The 18,605-nt window shown below is 46.1% G+C and overlaps 1 protein-coding gene across 2 annotated transcripts; it reads right to left on the reverse strand.

Moving 5' to 3' along the window:
* Nucleotides 1-11,391: 11,391 nt before the first annotated feature.
* On the reverse strand, nt 11,392-13,635 carry ADM (adrenomedullin). Of its 2 annotated transcripts, none has more exons than XM_037050084.1 (4): nt 13,493-13,635; nt 12,994-13,112; nt 12,696-12,845; nt 11,392-12,485 (listed from the first exon to the last, which is right to left on the reverse strand). In XM_037050084.1, the coding sequence occupies exons 2-4, from the start codon at nt 13,089-13,091 to the stop codon at nt 12,170-12,172; spliced, it is 564 nt and encodes a 187-aa protein (XP_036905979.1). In that variant the 5' UTR covers nt 13,092-13,112; nt 13,493-13,635; the 3' UTR covers nt 11,392-12,169. The 2 variants fall into 2 exon arrangements, with proteins under 2 accessions (XP_036905979.1, XP_036905978.1); XM_037050083.1 differs by having other exon boundaries at nt 11,392-12,488.
* Nucleotides 13,636-18,605: the final 4,970 nt, after the last annotated feature.

Consider the following 18,605-nt stretch of genomic DNA (forward strand, 5'->3'; position numbering starts at 1 on the left):
CCAGAATTCGAAGATCAAAATGCCAGCAGGTTTGGTTTCTTCTGAGGCCTCATTCCTGACCTTCCAGATGGTTGCCTTCTCTTTGTGTCCCCACGTGGTCATCAAAGGTCTGTGTCCTAGTCTCTTCTTATAAAGATGCCAGTCATATTAGATTAGGGCCCGCACATAAGACCTCATTTGACCTTAATTTCCTGATAAAGGGCTTAGCTCCAAATACAGTCCGTCACATTCTGAGGTTCTGAGGGTTAGGACTTCGACATATGAACTTGGGGAGAGGAGACACAATTCAGCCCACAGCAAGTTGTCACGAGCAGAATCCTCTATCTCCTACGGCTGGACTTCCCATGGGCCTGCCTAGTTTGCTTCTAGCGTGCCCACTGCTGTGCTCGCTGCCATTCTTTTTTTTTAATTTTAAAAAATATGTTTATTGATGTTAGAGAGGGGGGAAGGGAGAGAGAAACATCAATTGGTTGCTTCCCATACATGCCCTGACCGAGGACCAAACCTGCAACCTAAGGATGTGCCCTGACCAGGAATTGAACCTTCAACCTCTTGGTGTATGAGACAGTGTTCCAACCAACTGAGCCACACAGGCCAGGGTTCTGCCATTCTCGATGCCCTGTGGCTTCCTGCTGTTCCCCCTTGATGCCAACTCCTTACAGCAAAACCACCTGTTGTCTGTTGCCTCACCCTGAGCTGGCATTCTTCTCATCCCCTGCAGCTGGTCTTCTCCCCAAAGACTTGCCCCTGCTGCACTTAACCCTTTTATGTCTGGAGGTGTTACTGGATGTAACCCTAAATCTAAAACTACACAGCCCTGGCTGGTGTAGCTCAGTGGATTGAGCGCGGGCCTGCGAACCAGAGGATCGAGGTTCGATTCCCAGCCAGGGCACATGCCTGGGTTGCAGGCTGGTTCCCTGCAGGCCAACTTCCAGCAGGGGACACATGAAAGGCAACCATACATTGATATTTCTCTCCCTCTCTCCTTCCTCTCTGAAGATAAATAAATAAAATCTTAAAAAAAAATTTTAAAAAAATTAAAAATAAAAAAAATAAAACTACACACATACATACGTACACCAATTCACTTGACTCACTCTCGGCCTCAGTCTGTTTTGATCACTGGGGTACATTTTTGACATAGCTGAAGAATGATTATGTCTGGACTGAACCAAGTTAAGTTGTCTCACAAAGATAAAACTCACTCACAATCACATAGTGACATTATGCTCCACCCAGAGAACCTAGTTCAATTGTTTTGAGATGCGGCCTATTATCAGTATTTTTTTAAACATCCCTTGCGTGATTTTAACAGGCAAAGAAGTTAAGGATCACTGCTCTCACTGCCAGAACAAACCCATCGAACTGAGAAAAAAAACCCAGGCTATAACACAAGCAAAACTAGGCCGGGAGACGAGGCTGTGCCACGTGTGACTTGTGAGTGCAATGCCATGCCACCCGGTACAAAAGGGGTGGCTCTGCCTTTCGCACCACCACTCTCCTTCGGTGTAGAATGCCCCCACCTTTTGATCTGAGTAGTCTTGGATAGCTTATTAGTGTCCTCAGTCGGGCACAGCAATCTGGATGGGGCTCAAAAATGACTCCTGGCACAGGCAAGTGTCAATTCTGCTGGGCCATCTGAGCAAGCCCTGCAGGCTGTTGAAGAAAGACCCGGGCAGTGGTGAAAAGAATAGCTAAACTGAGACTCACTCAAGTGGCAGGTGAGCTCTGGGCATGGATATGCCCCCTTGGGCTTGCAGCACACCCCACCCCCGCTGTCCTCCTGTGGGTGGGTCTCTCCCCACTCCCAGGTCTCCCTCCAACCTCCTAGGTCATCGCTTTCCCCAGCCCAAGGCCTCTGGGGTGAAGGGGCTGAGTCAGGCTCTCCCTCTAGTTTCTTTCCACTGTGTTCTTAGGGCAAAGCCCAATCCCTCATGCTTCCGGGCCTTTCCTTTTGATTCTCAAGGGCCTTTTCTTTTCTCAACAAAACCTGGTTCTCAGCAAATAAAAGACTTTGGCTTTCAAAACTATTGTTTTTGATGTGGGCTTCAAGAGGCTATTTTAAAAGCCAGAAAACTGAACATTGTTTTGTTCTGACTGTCTCTTTCTCTTTGCCTTCCGGTTGTACCAATCCTTTCTCCTTGAGGCAATTGCCTCTGATTTACTAGGAGAAAGGTCAAGTGAAAATAAATGTAGCAAAGAAAAGCCAAAAATTCACATTTCAAGATTCTTTCTCTTTGTAGGAAATACTGCAACAGTGACCACACCAGCCCCCCCTCTCCACCCACCCCAACAAGGGAGCCAGCCAGGATGTTCTGGCTGAGTCTACACAGGCCAAGCAAAGTAGAGAATCAAGATTTATCTTGATAATAAAAGTTCTAAATAACAATTATTAAACATTGTTTTCTTCAACAAGTCAATGGCATGAAAACAGAAAGGGAGGTGAGTGGCTCTAAATTAAAGAAACGTTAGAGATACCATCTTGTTTGGAGTGTGTTCTGAACAAACCACTGTCAAAAGACATTGTGAGACAATAAGGAAAATTTGATTATGGACCGGGTATGAGATAATACCACAAAACTGTTAAGTTAAATGAGACAATAGCATTTGGTTATGTAATAAAACATTTTTTTAAAACAGATACATACTGAAGTAAGGATGAAATGATATGATGCCTGGGGAAAAGAAAAGAGAGGAAAATATGACAGGAAAAAAAAGAGAAAGCAGGAAAGAAAGGAGGGAAAAAGGAAAAGGGGATTGGTGTAGATCAGTTGGTTGGGTGTCTTTCACCAAAGTGAATGGTCACTTGTTCTATTATTTATGAGTCCGGTCCCCAGTCCAGGCTCATGCAGGAGGCAATTGATGGACACATTGATGTTTTTCTTCTTCCCTTCCTTTCTCTCTAAACATAGATAATTATTTAAAATTTTTTAAAGAATAAAACTTTCTAAAAACTAGTAAGAAATACCATTTTTACCCATTGAGTGACAGTTATTAGAAAAGAATAAAAAATAAAGAAAAAATAGATAACGGGCAGTGTTGCTAAGAATATAGAAAATTCGCATTTTTATACTGTTAGTACAAGTAAACCCGATCATTCCAGAGGGCAAGCTGGCAACGTGCATCAAATGATTTAATAATAACCAAAAAAATGCATATCCACTGACCCGAAAATTTTACTTCTAAGAATTTACCCTTAAAATAATTTATAAAATTACCCTAAAACAAAGGCACAAAGATGTTTACTGGAGCATTTTGCATAGCAAAAACGTAGGAGAAAAATCCCTAATGTCCAATAGCAAAAGAATGGTCACAAAATGACGACATTTTCATATAATTAAAATATTATGCAGGCAATAAAAATGATGTTGTGTAGATATATTTGTTGATATGGGAAGATGTCCAAAATATACTGATGAGTGAAAAAAAAGCAAGTCACAGATCAATAAGATCCAACTTTTAAAAAATTTTGTGGCCCAAGAGGGAAAATTCAACCAACCAATAAAAGATGTGCTACAATTCACCAGTGATCAGTAGCAAAAATTAAACCAACAGTGCCTTATTATTTTATACTCATCCAGATGGCAAACCTCAGAAGAACGGATCCATGAAGAGGCTGGCAAGGACTTGGGGAAGTGGGAACTCTCAGGCACTGCTGGTGGGAATGCGAAGAGGCACTCCAGAGAGTAAGCTCACAGAATTTAAAATAATCTGTATTAGAAGACTTTGGACCAAGTGGTGCTATCTTAAGAAATTCTCATTCTGATCCATAAGAGGACAGCAAATGGGACGTTCATCTTCTTTCTGGCAGAGGGATGCTGGAGGTAACTCAAGTGTCCTTCATTAAGAGGTAAGAAAAGTAGAGTGTGGAAGATGCATGTTATGGAGTAATATGCAACAGTAAGAAGAAACAATCTACTTAGATGCTTGTTTCTTAAGTGTTCCATGAGAAAAGTAGGAACAATTTTTAGTCAGGATACTGGTATTTTATGACATCAGACTAAAAAGTTTTTGCATACTCCCTGCCAAGACGGAGGTGTAGGTAGATATGCTTTCACTTCCCGAAGAAGGGTAACAACAAATTCAAAAACAAAATACAACCAGAACTTCCAGAAAATCGAACTATATGGGAATCTGGCAACCAAGGAGTTAAAGAAGTAACATTCATCCAAACCAGTCGGAGGGGCACAGATGGGCAGCCAGGGTGAAAAGGACATGCAGCAAAGTGGCAGCAGGTGGACTGGGTGGTCCCACATTCATGTGCAGATAAACCGGGAGGAACAACTAGGGAGTGAGACCACTCAACCCAGGGTTCCAGTGCCAGAAAAATAAAGCCTCAACACTTTTGGCTGTAAAAAACCTGTGGGGGTTGCAGTGGCGGGAGAAGCTCCCAGTCTCATAGGAGAGTTCGTTGGAGGGGACCACAGGCTCCTAGAAAATACACAAGCCCACCCACCTGGGAAACAGCACCAGGGCAACACCTTGAAGGGCACAATTCACTCCTGGGAAGTGGGGGAAGTGACTAAAAGTGGTGGGGGTGGGTAGAACAGAGTAAGTGTTATTGTTCCTTCTCTGACCCCTCTCCCAAATACAGAGCCACAATGCAGCAAAGTGGGTTGCCCTGCCATGGTGAATACCTTACAACATAACAGGTGTGGTGAGACAAACAAATATGGCCCATGTGAAAGAACAGATCAAAACTCCAGAAAAAGAACTAAGCAACAAGGAGATAGACAACCTATCAGATGCCGAGTTCAAAACACCGGTCGGTAATCAGGCTGCTCACAGAAATGATTGAGTATGGACAGAAAAATAAAGGAAGAAGTAAAGGTTATACAAAGTGAAATAAAGAAAAATGAATAAAATGAAAAGTGAAGGGAAGGAAACCAGGACTCAAATCAATGATTTGGAACAAAAGGAAGAAATAAACATTAACCACAACAGAATGAAGAAATAAGAATTCAAAAAAATAAGGAGAGGCTTGGGAACCTCTGGAACAACTTTAAACGTTCCAATATCTGATCACAGGGATGCCAGAAGAAGAGGAAGAACAAGAATTTGAAAACTTATTTGAACAAATAATGAAGGAAAACTTCCCCAATCTGACAAAGGAAATAGACATACAAGTCCTGGAAGCTCAGAGATTACTAAAAAAGTTGAACCCAAAGAGGAAACACAAAGACACATCACAAGTAAATAGCCAAAGATTAAAGATAAGGAGAGAATCCTAGAAGCAGTAAGAGAAAAGGAGACAGTCACCCAAAGGAGTTCCCAAAGGACTCTCAGCTGATTTCTCAAAAGAGACCTTGCAGGCAAGAAGGGACTGGAAAGAAGTATTCCAAGCCATGAAAGGCAAGGACCAATATCAAAGATTACCCAGCAAAGCTATCATTTAGAATGGGAGGGCACATAAAGTGCTTCCTAGATAAGGTCAAGTTAAAGGAGTTCATCATTACCAAGCCCTTATTATATGAAATGTTAAAAAAAAGAAGATGAAAATAATAAACAGTAAAATGACAACAAACTCACAACTATCAACAACTAAACCTAAAACAAAAACTAAAATAAAAACAAACTAAGCAAACAATAGAACAGGAACAGAATAAAAGAAATGGAGATCACATTGGTTATGGTTATCAGCAGGGAGCAGGAGGGGAGAATGGAGGAAGAGGTATAGGGAGTTAGAAGCATAATTAGTAGGTACAAAATAGACAGAGGGAAGTTAAAAACAGTATAGGAAGTGGAGAAGCCAAAGATCCTATATGTATGACCCTTAGATGTGAAGTAAGGGGTTGTGGGTGGCGGGGGGAATGTTGATGAGAACGGGCAGAGGGGAATGAAGGGGAGAAAAAAATGGGACAACTGTAATAGCATAATCAATAAAATATACTTAAAAAAAGTTTTTGCACAGCAAAAGAAATCAGCAACAAATGGAAAGAAAACCCACTGAATAAGAAAACATATTTGCCAATGATACAGCTGATAATGAATTAACATTAAAAATTTATAAAGAACTTATAAAACTCAAATCAGAAAAAAAATCTAATAAAAAAATGGGCACAAGACCTGGTCACTTCTTCAAAGAGAACATATGGATGGCCAACAGACATATGAAAAGATGTTCAATGTCACTAATCATCAGAGAAATGCAAATTAAAACCACAATGACATATCACCTCACACCTACCAGAATGGCTATCATCAATAAGTCAACAAACAAGTGTTGACAAGGATGTAGAGAAAAGGGAATCTTCATGCACTGTTGGTGGAAATGCAGATTGGTGCAGGCACTATGGAAAGCAGTATGTAGTTACCTCGAAAAATTAAAAATAGAACTGCCTTATGACCCAGCAATTTCACTTCTGGGAATATATCTGAAAAAGCCCAAAACACTAATTTGAAAGAATTTATGCACCCCTATGTTCATTGTAGTATCATTTACAATAGCCAAGATTTGGAAGTAGCCCAAGTGTCCATCAGTAGATGAGCAGATAGAAAAAATCCATGGCACATTTACACAGGGAATACTAATCAGCCATAAAAAAGAAGGAAATCTTACCTCTTGGCACAGCATGGATGGACCTGGACAGTATTTTTTAAAAGATTCCATTTATTTATTTTAGGGAGAGATAAAGAGAGGAAGAGAAAAATCAATATGTGGTTGCTTCTCACATGTGCCCTGACTGGGAAACAAACCAGCAGCCCTTTGGTTTGCAGGCCCACACTCAATCCACTGAGCCAGACAAGCCAGGACAAACCTGAACAGTATTATGCTAAATAAAATAAGCCAGTCAGAAAAAAACAAATACCATATGATTTCACTTATATGTAAAATCTAATGAACAAAATAAACTAACAAACAAAATAGAAACAGACTCATAGATAAAAAGAACAGATTGACAGCTTTCAGAAGGGGGGAGGTTAAGGGGCTCAGTGAAAAAGGTCAAGGAATTAAGCAAAAACAACAACAACAACAACTCATAGACACAGAAAGTATGATAATTACCAGAGGGAGAGAGGGGTGGATGGAGATTGAAGAGGGTAAAGCAGGGATAAATGCTGATGGAAGGAGACTTGACTTGGGGTGTCGAACACACAATGCAATATACACAATGTATTATTGAACTGTGCACCTGCAACCTATATAATATAATTTTATTAACCAATGTCACCTGAATAAATTCAATAAAAGGTGCTAATTTAAAAAGTATATATTCGTATGTTAAAAAGACATAGTCACAAAACAGCACAACAGATTTTACAAGAGTGTGTGTGTGTGTGTGTGTGTGTGTATTTATAACAAGTAACAGATATCAAATATGTTAAAGAGGGTTCCTGTGGAGGAGATGAAAGGGGTATTTCCTTCCTGTGAAGGAAATTAAGGAAGAAAGAATAAAATACTAAAATGAGAGGGTAGCTTGCAGAGACTGATAATGGCAATTTGCCTGAAACAGAGGAATATGTTTAATTCAGTTCTATGCACTTAAATTCACATTTTGAAAGTATGTATGTGTATATATATTATATATAAATGTCTAAAAGGGTATACACTAAAGTGTTAATAGACGTTACCTCTGGGAGTCGTGTGAAAGGTGGATCCTTTTTGTCTACACTGAATAAATATTGTGTAATAATTAAATGCATTTTTTATGCTTCAAGAATTCAGCTAAATACTCGTAACTGCTTTCTTGCTGTTGGATAAATGTACAATAACCTACTAAATTAAGCTGTCTGTGTGGTCACAGTCATTTTATTGTTTTTCCAAATGTTCCAAAATAGCTCTGGAACAAGACCAGTGGGACCACCAGATAGCTATCTAGCCTGGCCCTTCTTCCCATGCAAATGAAGACCAAGCCTCTGATCCAACTTCAGCAGAAGCCTCTGCAGGGCCCAGGATAACAAGGCCGTCTTCTTCCTGACTAGAGAAAGCAAGGGCAGCCCTCATCGCTCTCTCAGAGCCAGCTCATGACAGCCTCCAAAAAGCCGCCTTGGGCAGCAGTTGCCAATGACAAAAGGTTCCACCTCAGAAGTGGAAACTCTATTTACAGCTTTGTAGACATAGGTGTCCCTCCGTGTGACTCAAGACCTACAGTGAAGGGACTGTGTTTGGCCAGGAATAGCTCAGAGGTCTTCTCCTCGGAAGCCAGCTCTGGAGGCCTTCAGTGTATGTTCTAACTATATTTGGCAATGAAAACCAAAGAGGTCAGTGACTTAGCTCAACAGGGAGGAAAAAAGACTATGCCTGATTTATAATCCCTTCTTCAAACAAGGACCAAGAATTTTAAAACTCACTTCATTTATTTGTTTTGCCCTCACTGAGCATACCACTGAAGCAGTTCTTCCCAGTTCAATCAGCCTCATGCAAATCTTTCAGAACCACAGGTGTAAATCACCTACCCAAGCCATCCCAGGATCAGAGGACATCTGGGGACATCTGACTTGAGAATCCAAATGTTAAAATTATCCCACTTTACTCTCTATGTCTTTAACATTAAAATAGCCCATAGCCCTTTGGTACAAACCCAGACTCCAGCACTTACTATTCACTGTGTGATCTTGCCTAAGTTGCTCTGTGTCTCTGAGGTTCAGCTTCCTTATCTACAAGCAGAGATAACACCTACTTCACAAGGCTGCTTATAAGAATTAAATGAGATAGGGTGTATAAAGTGGCCAGAAGAATGTCTGATACAAAACAAGTGCTTAAAAAAAACTTAGTTTTCTCCCCCGCGCCCCCCATCACTCCCTTTCACCCTTAGCTGTTCAGCCAAGGTGTTGGCTTTTCAAGAAATCTTCTGGTCCTGCTTGATTACAAATGGATGGTACCATTCCCACAGTCAGCAACAGTAGCTAGAGATAAAGGCTGTGACCACTCCTTGGCTGCAGACAGGTCGAATCAGCTCACAAATGACTCATCACAGTTGATAAATGATGTGTTCTTGGCATCAGGAGGCCTTATCCTGACAGGCTTCAACACCTTATGAAAAAAACTTAGAAGGTAGTTTGCATGGCTCACAGAGCAGGTCCCCAGGGTTGATGCTGACCTTCAGTCAATCCTGAACTTGTACCAGTCTGATCTGAAGGTCTCTGTCTCTTCAGACATGTCACCAATCGCAGGATTTTCAGTTGGAAAGGACTTTAGCTAAGCAGCTGACTCTTTCATCTCAGAGCTAAACCACCTCTTTCACTTGCCTTGGACTCCCTGAAGGGAGTCTTATGACTCCCTGGGCAGAAGGCTAGATGCCTGTGCCCTGCTCAGAACAGCCCTGAGCTAGTGCCCAACCTGCCTTTGGCAGCTTTTTCTGCCGGCTGAAGCTCTGCCAGGATGAGGTTTGGCTGGAGGGCCCTGTGGCTATGGGACAAACATTGGCTCAAGGAAAAGGTTGAGTATTTAATCCCAATCCACTGTCTGGGAGGCTGAAGTGTCTGCTGTTCTCCGCCGTTTCTGTAGCCCCCTCAGACCACCCAGAACCACTCACGGCCCAGAAGTTCCATGACTATTTGTTAGTTACTTTTCCATTCTTACATGCCCTGTACCTTTCGCAGTGGCTGACACAGAATTCCCTCTAAGTGAATATTTATTAAAATGCCCTTGAATGTCACCCTGGCTGGTGTAGCTTAATGGACTGAGCATCAGCCTGCAAACCAAAGGTTCGCTGATTTCATTCCTGGTCAGGGCACATGCCTAGGTTGTAGGTTAGTGGACATTTCCCTCTCTTTCTCTTTTTTCCTCCCTTCCCCTCTCTCTAAAAATAAAGTCTCTAAAACAAATAAAAACCAAAAGGCTTTTGAGGACACAAGTGTTCTGTTGCTGTATTTGTAGCCACCTCAATTCTAATGAACCTCACAAAATTTAGATCAACAGGACAATAACTATATGGAGAATGACACTGTCCACAGCCAGGCACCCTGAATTGAGAATTTGTCTGGTCTGAAGGAAATTTTATATGCTGAGATGTACTTTTCAACTGAAATTGCTTTCAGAAGCAGGTTGTCTTTGGACCCCAGACCCAGGCCTTTTCAGAGAAGAACTATCCTAGGCCATCAGAAAGGGCCTTGTGATAGATGAATACAATTGACACAAAGGGCCCAGGAGACTGGATGCCCTGGAAACATTCCATTCTCCAAACTCACCCTCAGGTTTTCTTTACCAGGAAGATTTCTGAGATCACCTATAAGCACCAACATGGCATGTCAGCCATGCCTTGAAGTCGAAAGGCCAGGGAAACTTTCTGGAAAGGACAAAAAATCAGTCTCCATCCCGGGTCTTCTGCATATTGGTTGAGACAAATGGAGCAGGAAAATCAAAATCAGGAGCGCCTGTCTTTTTCTTCCCCTTCTGTCCAGTTCTCATGTTCTCTGCCCTTCTAGTCACTCACTGAGACTTAGGGCCCAGCTTCTACCACCAGAACCGGGGGCAACCTTCTAAGATGATAAAGCATAAAGAAAGCAAGGAGGAGGAAGGAAGGATGGAAAGAAGTGGAGGAAAAAAATAACGAAAAAGGCTTGAGAAGGAGGAAGGAAGAGGAGAGCAGGAAGGGGAGGCGGAACAATGAAGGTCTGAGGCTGTCAGCCGCGCACGGTTCCAGCGGCACGTCCGTCCCGCGTGCCTCCGGCCAGCAGCTGCACACTGCGCAGCGTGTGGGCGCTGAGTCATGGTCCCAGAACCGTGAGCTCCGGTGCAGGGCTGAGGGGCCGTCCCTGGTTGGCATCTGCAAACTGTTTTTTTGTTTTTTTCCTTTCCTCTTTCATTAAGGTTGTGTGCTGACTCCCACGTAGGAGAGCTTACTACCCGCACGTACTGCGGAAAGGCTCTCGCTCTCGTCCGAGGCGGCCGGCGGGGGGCGCCGCAGCCTCGCTTATGAGCCCGCGCGCAAGCTGGGGCACCGGCAGGGACAAGACGGAGATTTCCTGCCCCTTTGCGGGTTTCCAGGAGAAGTCCGAGTATTTTTGCTGTAGTAGCTTCTAACTTTAACACCAAGGCAGCCTGGGGTAACTCCTCACTTAAAAGGCTCCAGAGACCACCCCAAAATGGCACTCCGAGGCGCACTTTAGTGTAGGGTTTCGTGCACAACTGCATGAAATCTGGGACTTTTGCGCAAACAGGAGAATCCAGGTTCTCCCCGGACTGGTTCACCCTATTCCACCCGGCCCAGCCACCATCAGAAGCTATACCTCCGGCGTCTCCGAGAAGCCTTGAGCCGTTTCTGCGAAGCTCCGCGCTCCCTGCAGGGAGAGCGTTACCCCGGACAACTCGGCAGGCGCGGAGAGAGGCCAGCCAGCACCCCACCCGCACAGCTGTCCCACCTCCCCAGTCCAGTCAGCGTGACCCGAAGGCCCCCGGGCCGTCCAGGACCAGGGGCACCCTCCCTCCCAAGACTCGTGACCCGAGAATGAATCAGCATCGAGGCAGTTTATTGGTTTGCTATTTCGCATATCACTCATTTTAGGTAAATAGATTATACAGAGACACGGCGTTTCCTTCTTCCACAAGAGGTAATAAGTCTCTTTCATACACACAAACTTTCACACATTCCACGCAGCAATGTTACACCTCGCTGAGACATTCACAAATTAAAATACTCAGGGGAATAATACCATTGCTTTAAAATGCCCTTAATACAATATATAACGTACAAAAATATCTCTATATTTGAAGTTACAAAAAAAATCTTGACAGCAAGAAACTTAAATATTGATAGTTACCTCTGTATAGACTACACGCATTGCACTTTTCCTCTCTTGGTTTTGGAAGGTTCAAGTAATAATGGGGGCTTGCACCCCCGTGGGGTGGTACCCCGTGAGAAATCAGTTTGGGGGAAGGCATGGCAGTGGCTCAGACCCTTGCCCCGGTGTGGGGGGGGGGCGGGTCTCAGCACTTAGTTCTCAGCTTCTCCTCTCCGTGAGTCCTGCAGACATTCCCCGGGATTCCTCTGCGCACCTCCCCTCCTCCCCCAGTACACCCGGGCCCTGTTAGGGCGAAAGGAACGCTGCCTCTGAGGAGGAGGGACCCGTGCAAGGCCATAGCTTGCCGAACGGTGCCTCCCGAACTCCTGCGCGGCCGATTCAGTCCGGTCCCCAAAGGCTGAGAAAGGCTCGGCTGCGGGAAACCCTCCGCCCCTGGAGGCGCCATCCGGATGCAAATGCGATTGATCGCTGCTGCCACAGGGGCCTAAATCTTAAAGAAGGAGGCGAGCACTTGATTCGAACGGGAGACTGGAGCCAGGCGTGCCTGTGGCTCCGGGTACGACAAAGTCCGGCCTCGGCCGGCCTCAGGCAGGGAGCGCCGGCGCCGGCGGCCGTAGCCCTGAGGGCTGATCTTGTTCTGGGGGGCGACGCCGTCCTTGTCCTTGTCTGTGAACTGGTAGATCTGATGCGCCAGCTTCTGCACTGTGCACGTCCCGAAGCGACAGCCGGAGCTCCGCAAACCCTGGAATTTGTTCATACTCTGTCGGTAGCGCTTTACTCGGATTCTGGCGGCGTCCGGACTGCTGGAGAGGGAAAGGAAGGCATCGTGAGAGCCTCATCAAGCAGGAATTGGGCCCCAGCCACCAGGTACGCGAGCATTCTAGGACCAAAGGGGGCTGGAAACCTCTACTGCTTTCTGAACTGCCACACAGCCCCGACGACCCCCTGGGCCATGGCAGTGGGGGACAGCTCGCTCCCCAACCCACGATGGAGGTGTGGAACATAGTTACCTGGCCTGGGTGCTGCGTGAGGCCCCCTTCACGTCCTGGGGCTGAATGATTGTCTGGGCAGGCCCGGCCTGCACGTTGGCGAGCCCGGTGGGGTAGCTGCTGGACACCTTAAGTTCCCTCTTCCCACGACTCAGCGCCCATTTATTCCATCTGGAAAACACAAACATATTCGGTTCGCATGGATACAGGAGAGAGGCCGGCCCGTCGCTGCTCGCGTTCATTTCTAAGCCCTCAGGACCACTCTCCACTGTCCCCGTCTTCCAGGTGTAAGGACTGGAAAGCTCTGCCCGCGACTCACTTCTTTCGGAACTCTGACGCCACGTCGAGCCGTGCAGTGTCTGCGCCTAGGAAGGCGAGCGAGCCTAAGTACAGGAGGGCGACGGGAGCCAGCTTCATCCTGGCGATGATGTGCAAACCCTTGGGAAAGAGAGAAAGGAGCGTGAGCTCTGGGACCTGCAGCACCGCCCTGGCAGGGCATGGAGAGCTGGAGGGGGCCCCCGGCGCGGGCAGGCTCAGCACTGGTCTGCCCGGCCCAGACGCTTATCTCCCCGGGGCGCAGAGAGGCGCCTGCGGCATTTTCACCCGGACCCGCAAGGAAGGCCGCTGCTTATTGCCAGATGCCCTGCTCAACTTTTCAGAATTTGGTTGACAGAGCAGAGGGCACTGGAATTCCAGTTGTGTATACGAGCTGGGCCCCGGCTACGGGACGCACTCCTTAAATGACCCCTCACCCAGCGTTCCCAGTCCCCTGCCTGGGCAGGGTTCCCCTCTTTACACGCCCCACCCACAGCACCTACCTGTTGAGGTGGGTGATCTGTCAAGATCTGGGGGAAGAAAGTTCCAGACGGCACTCTGGCAGAGGCAAAACCCCACCGTCCGAGCTGCGGTGAGAAATCAGAGGTGGTGAGGATCCAGCAGCTCGCCTAGCGTCACTCAGAAACCACTGAGCGACTGGCTCCGATTCCCCTGCTTTATAGGGGAGCGAGAGCTGCAGGGGGCGGGGCCTGGGCTGCCCTCCCCCTCCCTTTCTTCCCTCCGGCATGCGCTCTCTTGCACACGGGCGTGCTCGTTGCTGGTCTGTCGGTGTTGGTTTTGGAGTTTAGGGGTGGGGGTGTCCCTTATGCCCAGAGGGCTTAGGGACGAGACCCGGGAGGCTGGTACTGGAACTTCCACAGTCTTGTCTCTGGGCACAGAGTTCACACTGTAAGTCTGGCCAAAGTAGGGCCGGTACAACCTCTTGGGGTCCTTACCCAGTATCTATGCAGCCTAGAGTGCGAAGCCTCCTGGCAGGAAAGTCAGGAGCTAAGAGGGGGCACCATGCGGATGGGCCAAGCTCCGGCCCTCGGGAGCTGCAGCCTCGAGTGGACCGCGCCCTCTGCCGGCTCCGAGCCTGAGCTGGCTGCGACCCCTGACTCCCTCCGGAGAGGGCATAAAACGCAGCCCGGAGGAGCGGGGTTCGCCAACACCCCCTCCCCACCCCTCTACTCCCACCCTCGAGACCGGCGGAGACTCCGGGGTTTTGGAATGGGCTAGTAAGATTTCGCAATGAGGGCAAGGCTCAGAAAGGCTAATCTGAGCATTGGGATTTGGAGGAGGGGGTATTCTAAATTTCAGAATCTGCATGCCCATTTGGAAATACAGGAATAACCAAAATTAGGAAGAAAGATAACCGTTTTGGTTTTTTTTTCCCCCTCGTAGTCCAATCATGCCTTATAAGGTTACAACCTGAGTTTGCACCTCGGAGCCTTCATTCAGCCATTCTGAACGTGAGGACTCACTGCCAGGGAGCACACTAATGCTTCACCTATGTTAATGGCTTTACCATTTACAAAGCACAGCCACATCCTGATCTCCTTTGATCCTCGCACCTGCCCTTGAGTTAAGAAGGAAGGTAACATTACTTTTGTCATTTTGCTAAGTGGAAAATTGAAATTCAGAGAGAGAATGTATTTACCCAAAGTCACACCAAAGGTAGTAAGCAGGAGAGCCCTAACTCGGCCCCCCCGCAAGCAAGCACGGCAGACTGGGGCGCGGCGTGGATTTTTCTAAGCTAGGGTCACCACCTCGTCAAAGGTGGAGAAGAGTGCGAGCCCCCGCCCAAGTATTAATGCGTGTTCATGATGAATCACCCCCAAACACGTTTGTCACCCCTTTGTACTCTTCCATCACTGCTTCTTGACTCCACTTTCTTACTTGTCTTTTGGGGACCAAACTGGGAAGGGAACTCAGACCTAAAAAGCTCCCTACTTTTTTAACACGGGCCTCTGGTGTCCTGATTCCTACTACCCCAGACCCAAGTTCTGCAGCCCAGTGACTAGACTGGGAGGCCGAGGGGGCGAGACCACTAGGACTCACTGGATTGCAATTCGCTGTGTGAATGTGGGCAAGTTTACCTCCCTCCTCTAGTCTCCCAATCTATAACATGCCCCCAGCAGATCTCTTAGCTTCCCACCTGGTTGGCCATACTGGTTCTGCCACACAGTGAAAAGACGGCTGGGCCCTGAGACGCGCGGACCTTGCCTTGCCTGGGCTGCCAACTGCTGGCTCAGCCGCCTTTTCACTCTCGGGACCGAACCGTGGACATTGCACCTGGGGAAGGCAAGGGCGTGTGCAAATGATGTATTCTGAGGAGTCTTCCCCGAGTAACCTGACCTGACCTGAGTTCCAGCTGAGAGCAGGGGACAGGTTCCTGCTTCTGGCTCAGGGGCAGTCGCGAGGGTCAGAGAGAGCCCGAGGGTCAGAGCGGCGCAGCACCGGGTGCTGGCTGCGTTCGGGTCTCCGGGCTGGCCCCGGGGCAGTCAGCAAACTGGGTCAGGCGGTCCGGCCGCTAGTCTGTCCACGCCACAGACTGCACGTATTACTGCGCGTCTGCCATGTTTCGAGGACCTTCCCCACCCTGTTTTGGTTTTCTCGCCTGTCTCCCATTTCCCATCTCTTCCTTTCAGTTCGTCCCCTGAGAGTCAAGCTCTTCGCACAAAACCTGTACAGGACGGGCAACAAAATTTGCCTACAACCTATTAGTCGCCAGCTTCCAGCTGGGTCTGCGCCAAAACAGGTTTTACTTTCATTTCCCCGCGTGCCTCGGACTCCTGGGGAAGTCAAGGACAGCTGGGCGCCCGCCCCTAGCCAGGGACGGTCCGGGGGTCAGCACTCACTCCCACTTCCCACCAGCCCTGGGGAGTTCGGTCTGCAGAGGACTCTGCTGCAGTGCCCTGTCGCCTCTTCTCCTGTGTCCTTTAGGAAAGCCCCTGGTCCCATGAAGGGGAAAATAGCTCTAGCTTCAGCTGCGGGATCGCAAAACTCTAGGTGCAAACTTCGCTCAGAGGTTTGGGCGGCTTCGACGAGCAAAGCAAACCCCAGAGCGGAGACTCGGCCCTGCTCCGCCCGACTCCAGTGTCCACGCCAGCAGGGTGTTCGCGGTGCCAAGAAATCCCACCTGAGAGCCTTGGCACGCTCCTTATCAGCCCAGGTGCACGGTGTAGCCCTGGCATCTAGAGATCTAACGCTTGAGAACCCTGCCAAATCTTTCTTTATAGTTCTGGATTGAGGGGGGTGGGGCGGTGGTGTGAACGCGGGTTCGCTTACTTAATCGTCGTTGGAGAAAAAAGATCACTAGAATGCTTTCTCAATTAAATGATCAGATCTAGAAGGAAATACCACAGCGGGAGTACTGCCTCTGCTGGTTTGTTAACATGGAGTTTCTTCCATCCAAGTTACATCGATTATAGGTTCACGCTGAGTACAATGAAGGAAGGAAGTGAAGGAAGAAACATCTTTAAAATCTCAGTGGCAAAAGGAGAGAGAGAAAGAGCGAGAGCAAGAGAGAGAGAGAGAGAAATTCTGGCTAATAAAGACTCTCATATTTTGTGCCCAAGAATTTTTAAACGGCCGGACTGTAAATAAACCCCAAAGCACTTTAATAAATGTGTGTATCCCAATATTATATGTACAGACATAGAAATATGCTAAAGCCTTGTTGTATAATGGTGTCTTAATTTTTGCTTCACATTCCAACTGAATTAGTTTTAGGCCCCAAAGCCAATCCTTATTCTTAGTAAAATTTGGAGTTTTAAAAAAATGTGTGGTCGTGGCTTCCCAGCTAATACTGGACACAGTACCTAAAGCCAATATGACCACACTCAGGTCATACAGAAAACTAATGAGAAATAATAAATAATGTTAATGGTATTAATAGGAATAACTAGCCCTGGCTGGTGTAGCTCAGTGGATTGAGCACGGGCCTGCAAACCAAAGAAGCACTGTTCGATTCCCAGTCAGGGCACATGTCTGGGTTGCAGGCCAGTTCCCAGCAGGGTACTCACGAGAGGCAACCATACACTGATATTTCTCTCCTTCTCTCCTTCCCTTCCCCTCTATAGATAAATAAATAAAATCTTAAAAAAATCTAAACAAAATAAAACTCACCAATTTAAAAAAAGTGAACAAAAAATAATAACTACAAGTGAGTAGCTAAGTGTATTGTGTAATTATTTCAGATGCTTCTTGTTCAAACAGAAAAATTTATAATGTATTTATTATTCATATAGTTCAGAATGCTTCTGCTAACCCGGGAGCTTTGTACAAAGTTCATTTGAAAACAAGGTTTAAGAAGCATCCTGGTGTCATAACACAAAGAGAAAGGACACAATCGACTTTGTGGGTTTGCTCACTCACAGGGAAAAGTAAAGAAGGATACAAGTCTCAGGGCACTTTTTTGGGGGGAAAGGGGCATCTTTGACTTCTCCAAAGAGCTAATAAAATATAGGTCTTTTCCAGAAAAATACACATATACATATGGCAATTTAAGTATAAAATAGGCATACAGTTCCAGGGGTTTGACCAAGTTAAGAAGGCTGACACAGAATGAAAAACACTGTTTCTACAGCATCACTTGGAATGGTGCAGGGAGAGGGCAGTTAGTACCTCTCTTTAGGGCATACTATTTTCCAGGGCATCAGCCTAAGAAAAGGTAGTGCTTTTACTGCTTCATTTTTGTGCTTCTGCACAAAACAGATGGACAGACATGTGATAAAGCCAGAAGGCAAACCTGTCCAAAGGCTAAAGAATGTAAGTCGCTGTATGTTAAACACAAAGAAGATGGTTAACATATAGGAACTTGTTATACTAATAGCTATAGCAGAACAACATGAAATGACCAAGGTAAATTTACTATTGATGGAACAATGAATGGCATTCATTCATAAATGGATTGTAAAAGAGATGATTGGATCATTTGGGGTCATCCATGCCCTATGAGAATGGCTACCTACCTCCAGATGGGGATCCTGTACTATCAGATTAGAACCATTGAAATGAAGCAGTTCTCAAATATGGGCCTGCATAACTTGAAAGTTTATTCATTCCTTCAACAAATATTTACTGAACATGTATTTCATGATGAGCTTTGTGCTAAGTATGGGGCACACAGTAATCATCAGTGTAAATATCATTCTTGCCCTCTACAAGCTTATAGCATGGTGATATAGCCATTCATAAATAAGTTTCCACAGGAATAAATATTTGGTTATAAACTGTGGAAAGATTTCTGAAAGATAAGCAAGACTAGGAGGATCTAATATTTTAAATGGAAGAAACAGCATGTACAAAGGCTTAGAGATGAGAAAGAACTTAGTACATTAGAGAAAATGAAAAGAGTCCATTGTAGTTGGAATGTATCAAGTGATGAAGAGTGACATGAAATGAAATTAAATAGGTCATCAAGATCAGAGTAAATAGGGCCTTTTGGGTTGTACGTAGTGACGTTTTGCACTTTATTTATAATGAAGTGGGAACCTTTTGACAGGCCTGAAGAGGGGAGAGACATGACCTGATATTTGTTTGTTAAAAGATCATTTTGGTTGTGGACGGTGGTTGCACGTGGTGGATGGATTAGCGAGGAGGAAGAAGGGA

Source organism: Sturnira hondurensis, unplaced genomic scaffold (genome assembly GCF_014824575.4).
Source record: "Sturnira hondurensis isolate 20B ecotype Veracruz unplaced genomic scaffold, ASM1482457v3 Scaffold0006505, whole genome shotgun sequence".
NCBI classification, from domain to species: domain Eukaryota; kingdom Metazoa; phylum Chordata; class Mammalia; order Chiroptera; family Phyllostomidae; genus Sturnira; species Sturnira hondurensis.

Coding starts and splice junctions, on each gene's coding strand:
- ADM (XM_037050083.1), bottom strand. CDS start 13,091: ATGAAGCTGGCTCCCGTCGCCCTCCTGTACTTAGGCTCGCTCGCCTTC. Junction 12,846..12,993: donor GCGTCAGAGTTCCGAAAGAA/GTGAGTCGCGGG, acceptor TGTGTTTTCCAG/ATGGAATAAATGGGCGCTGA. Junction 12,489..12,695: donor TCACGCAGCACCCAGGCCAG/GTAACTATGTTC, acceptor TTCCCTCTCCAG/CAGTCCGGACGCCGCCAGAA.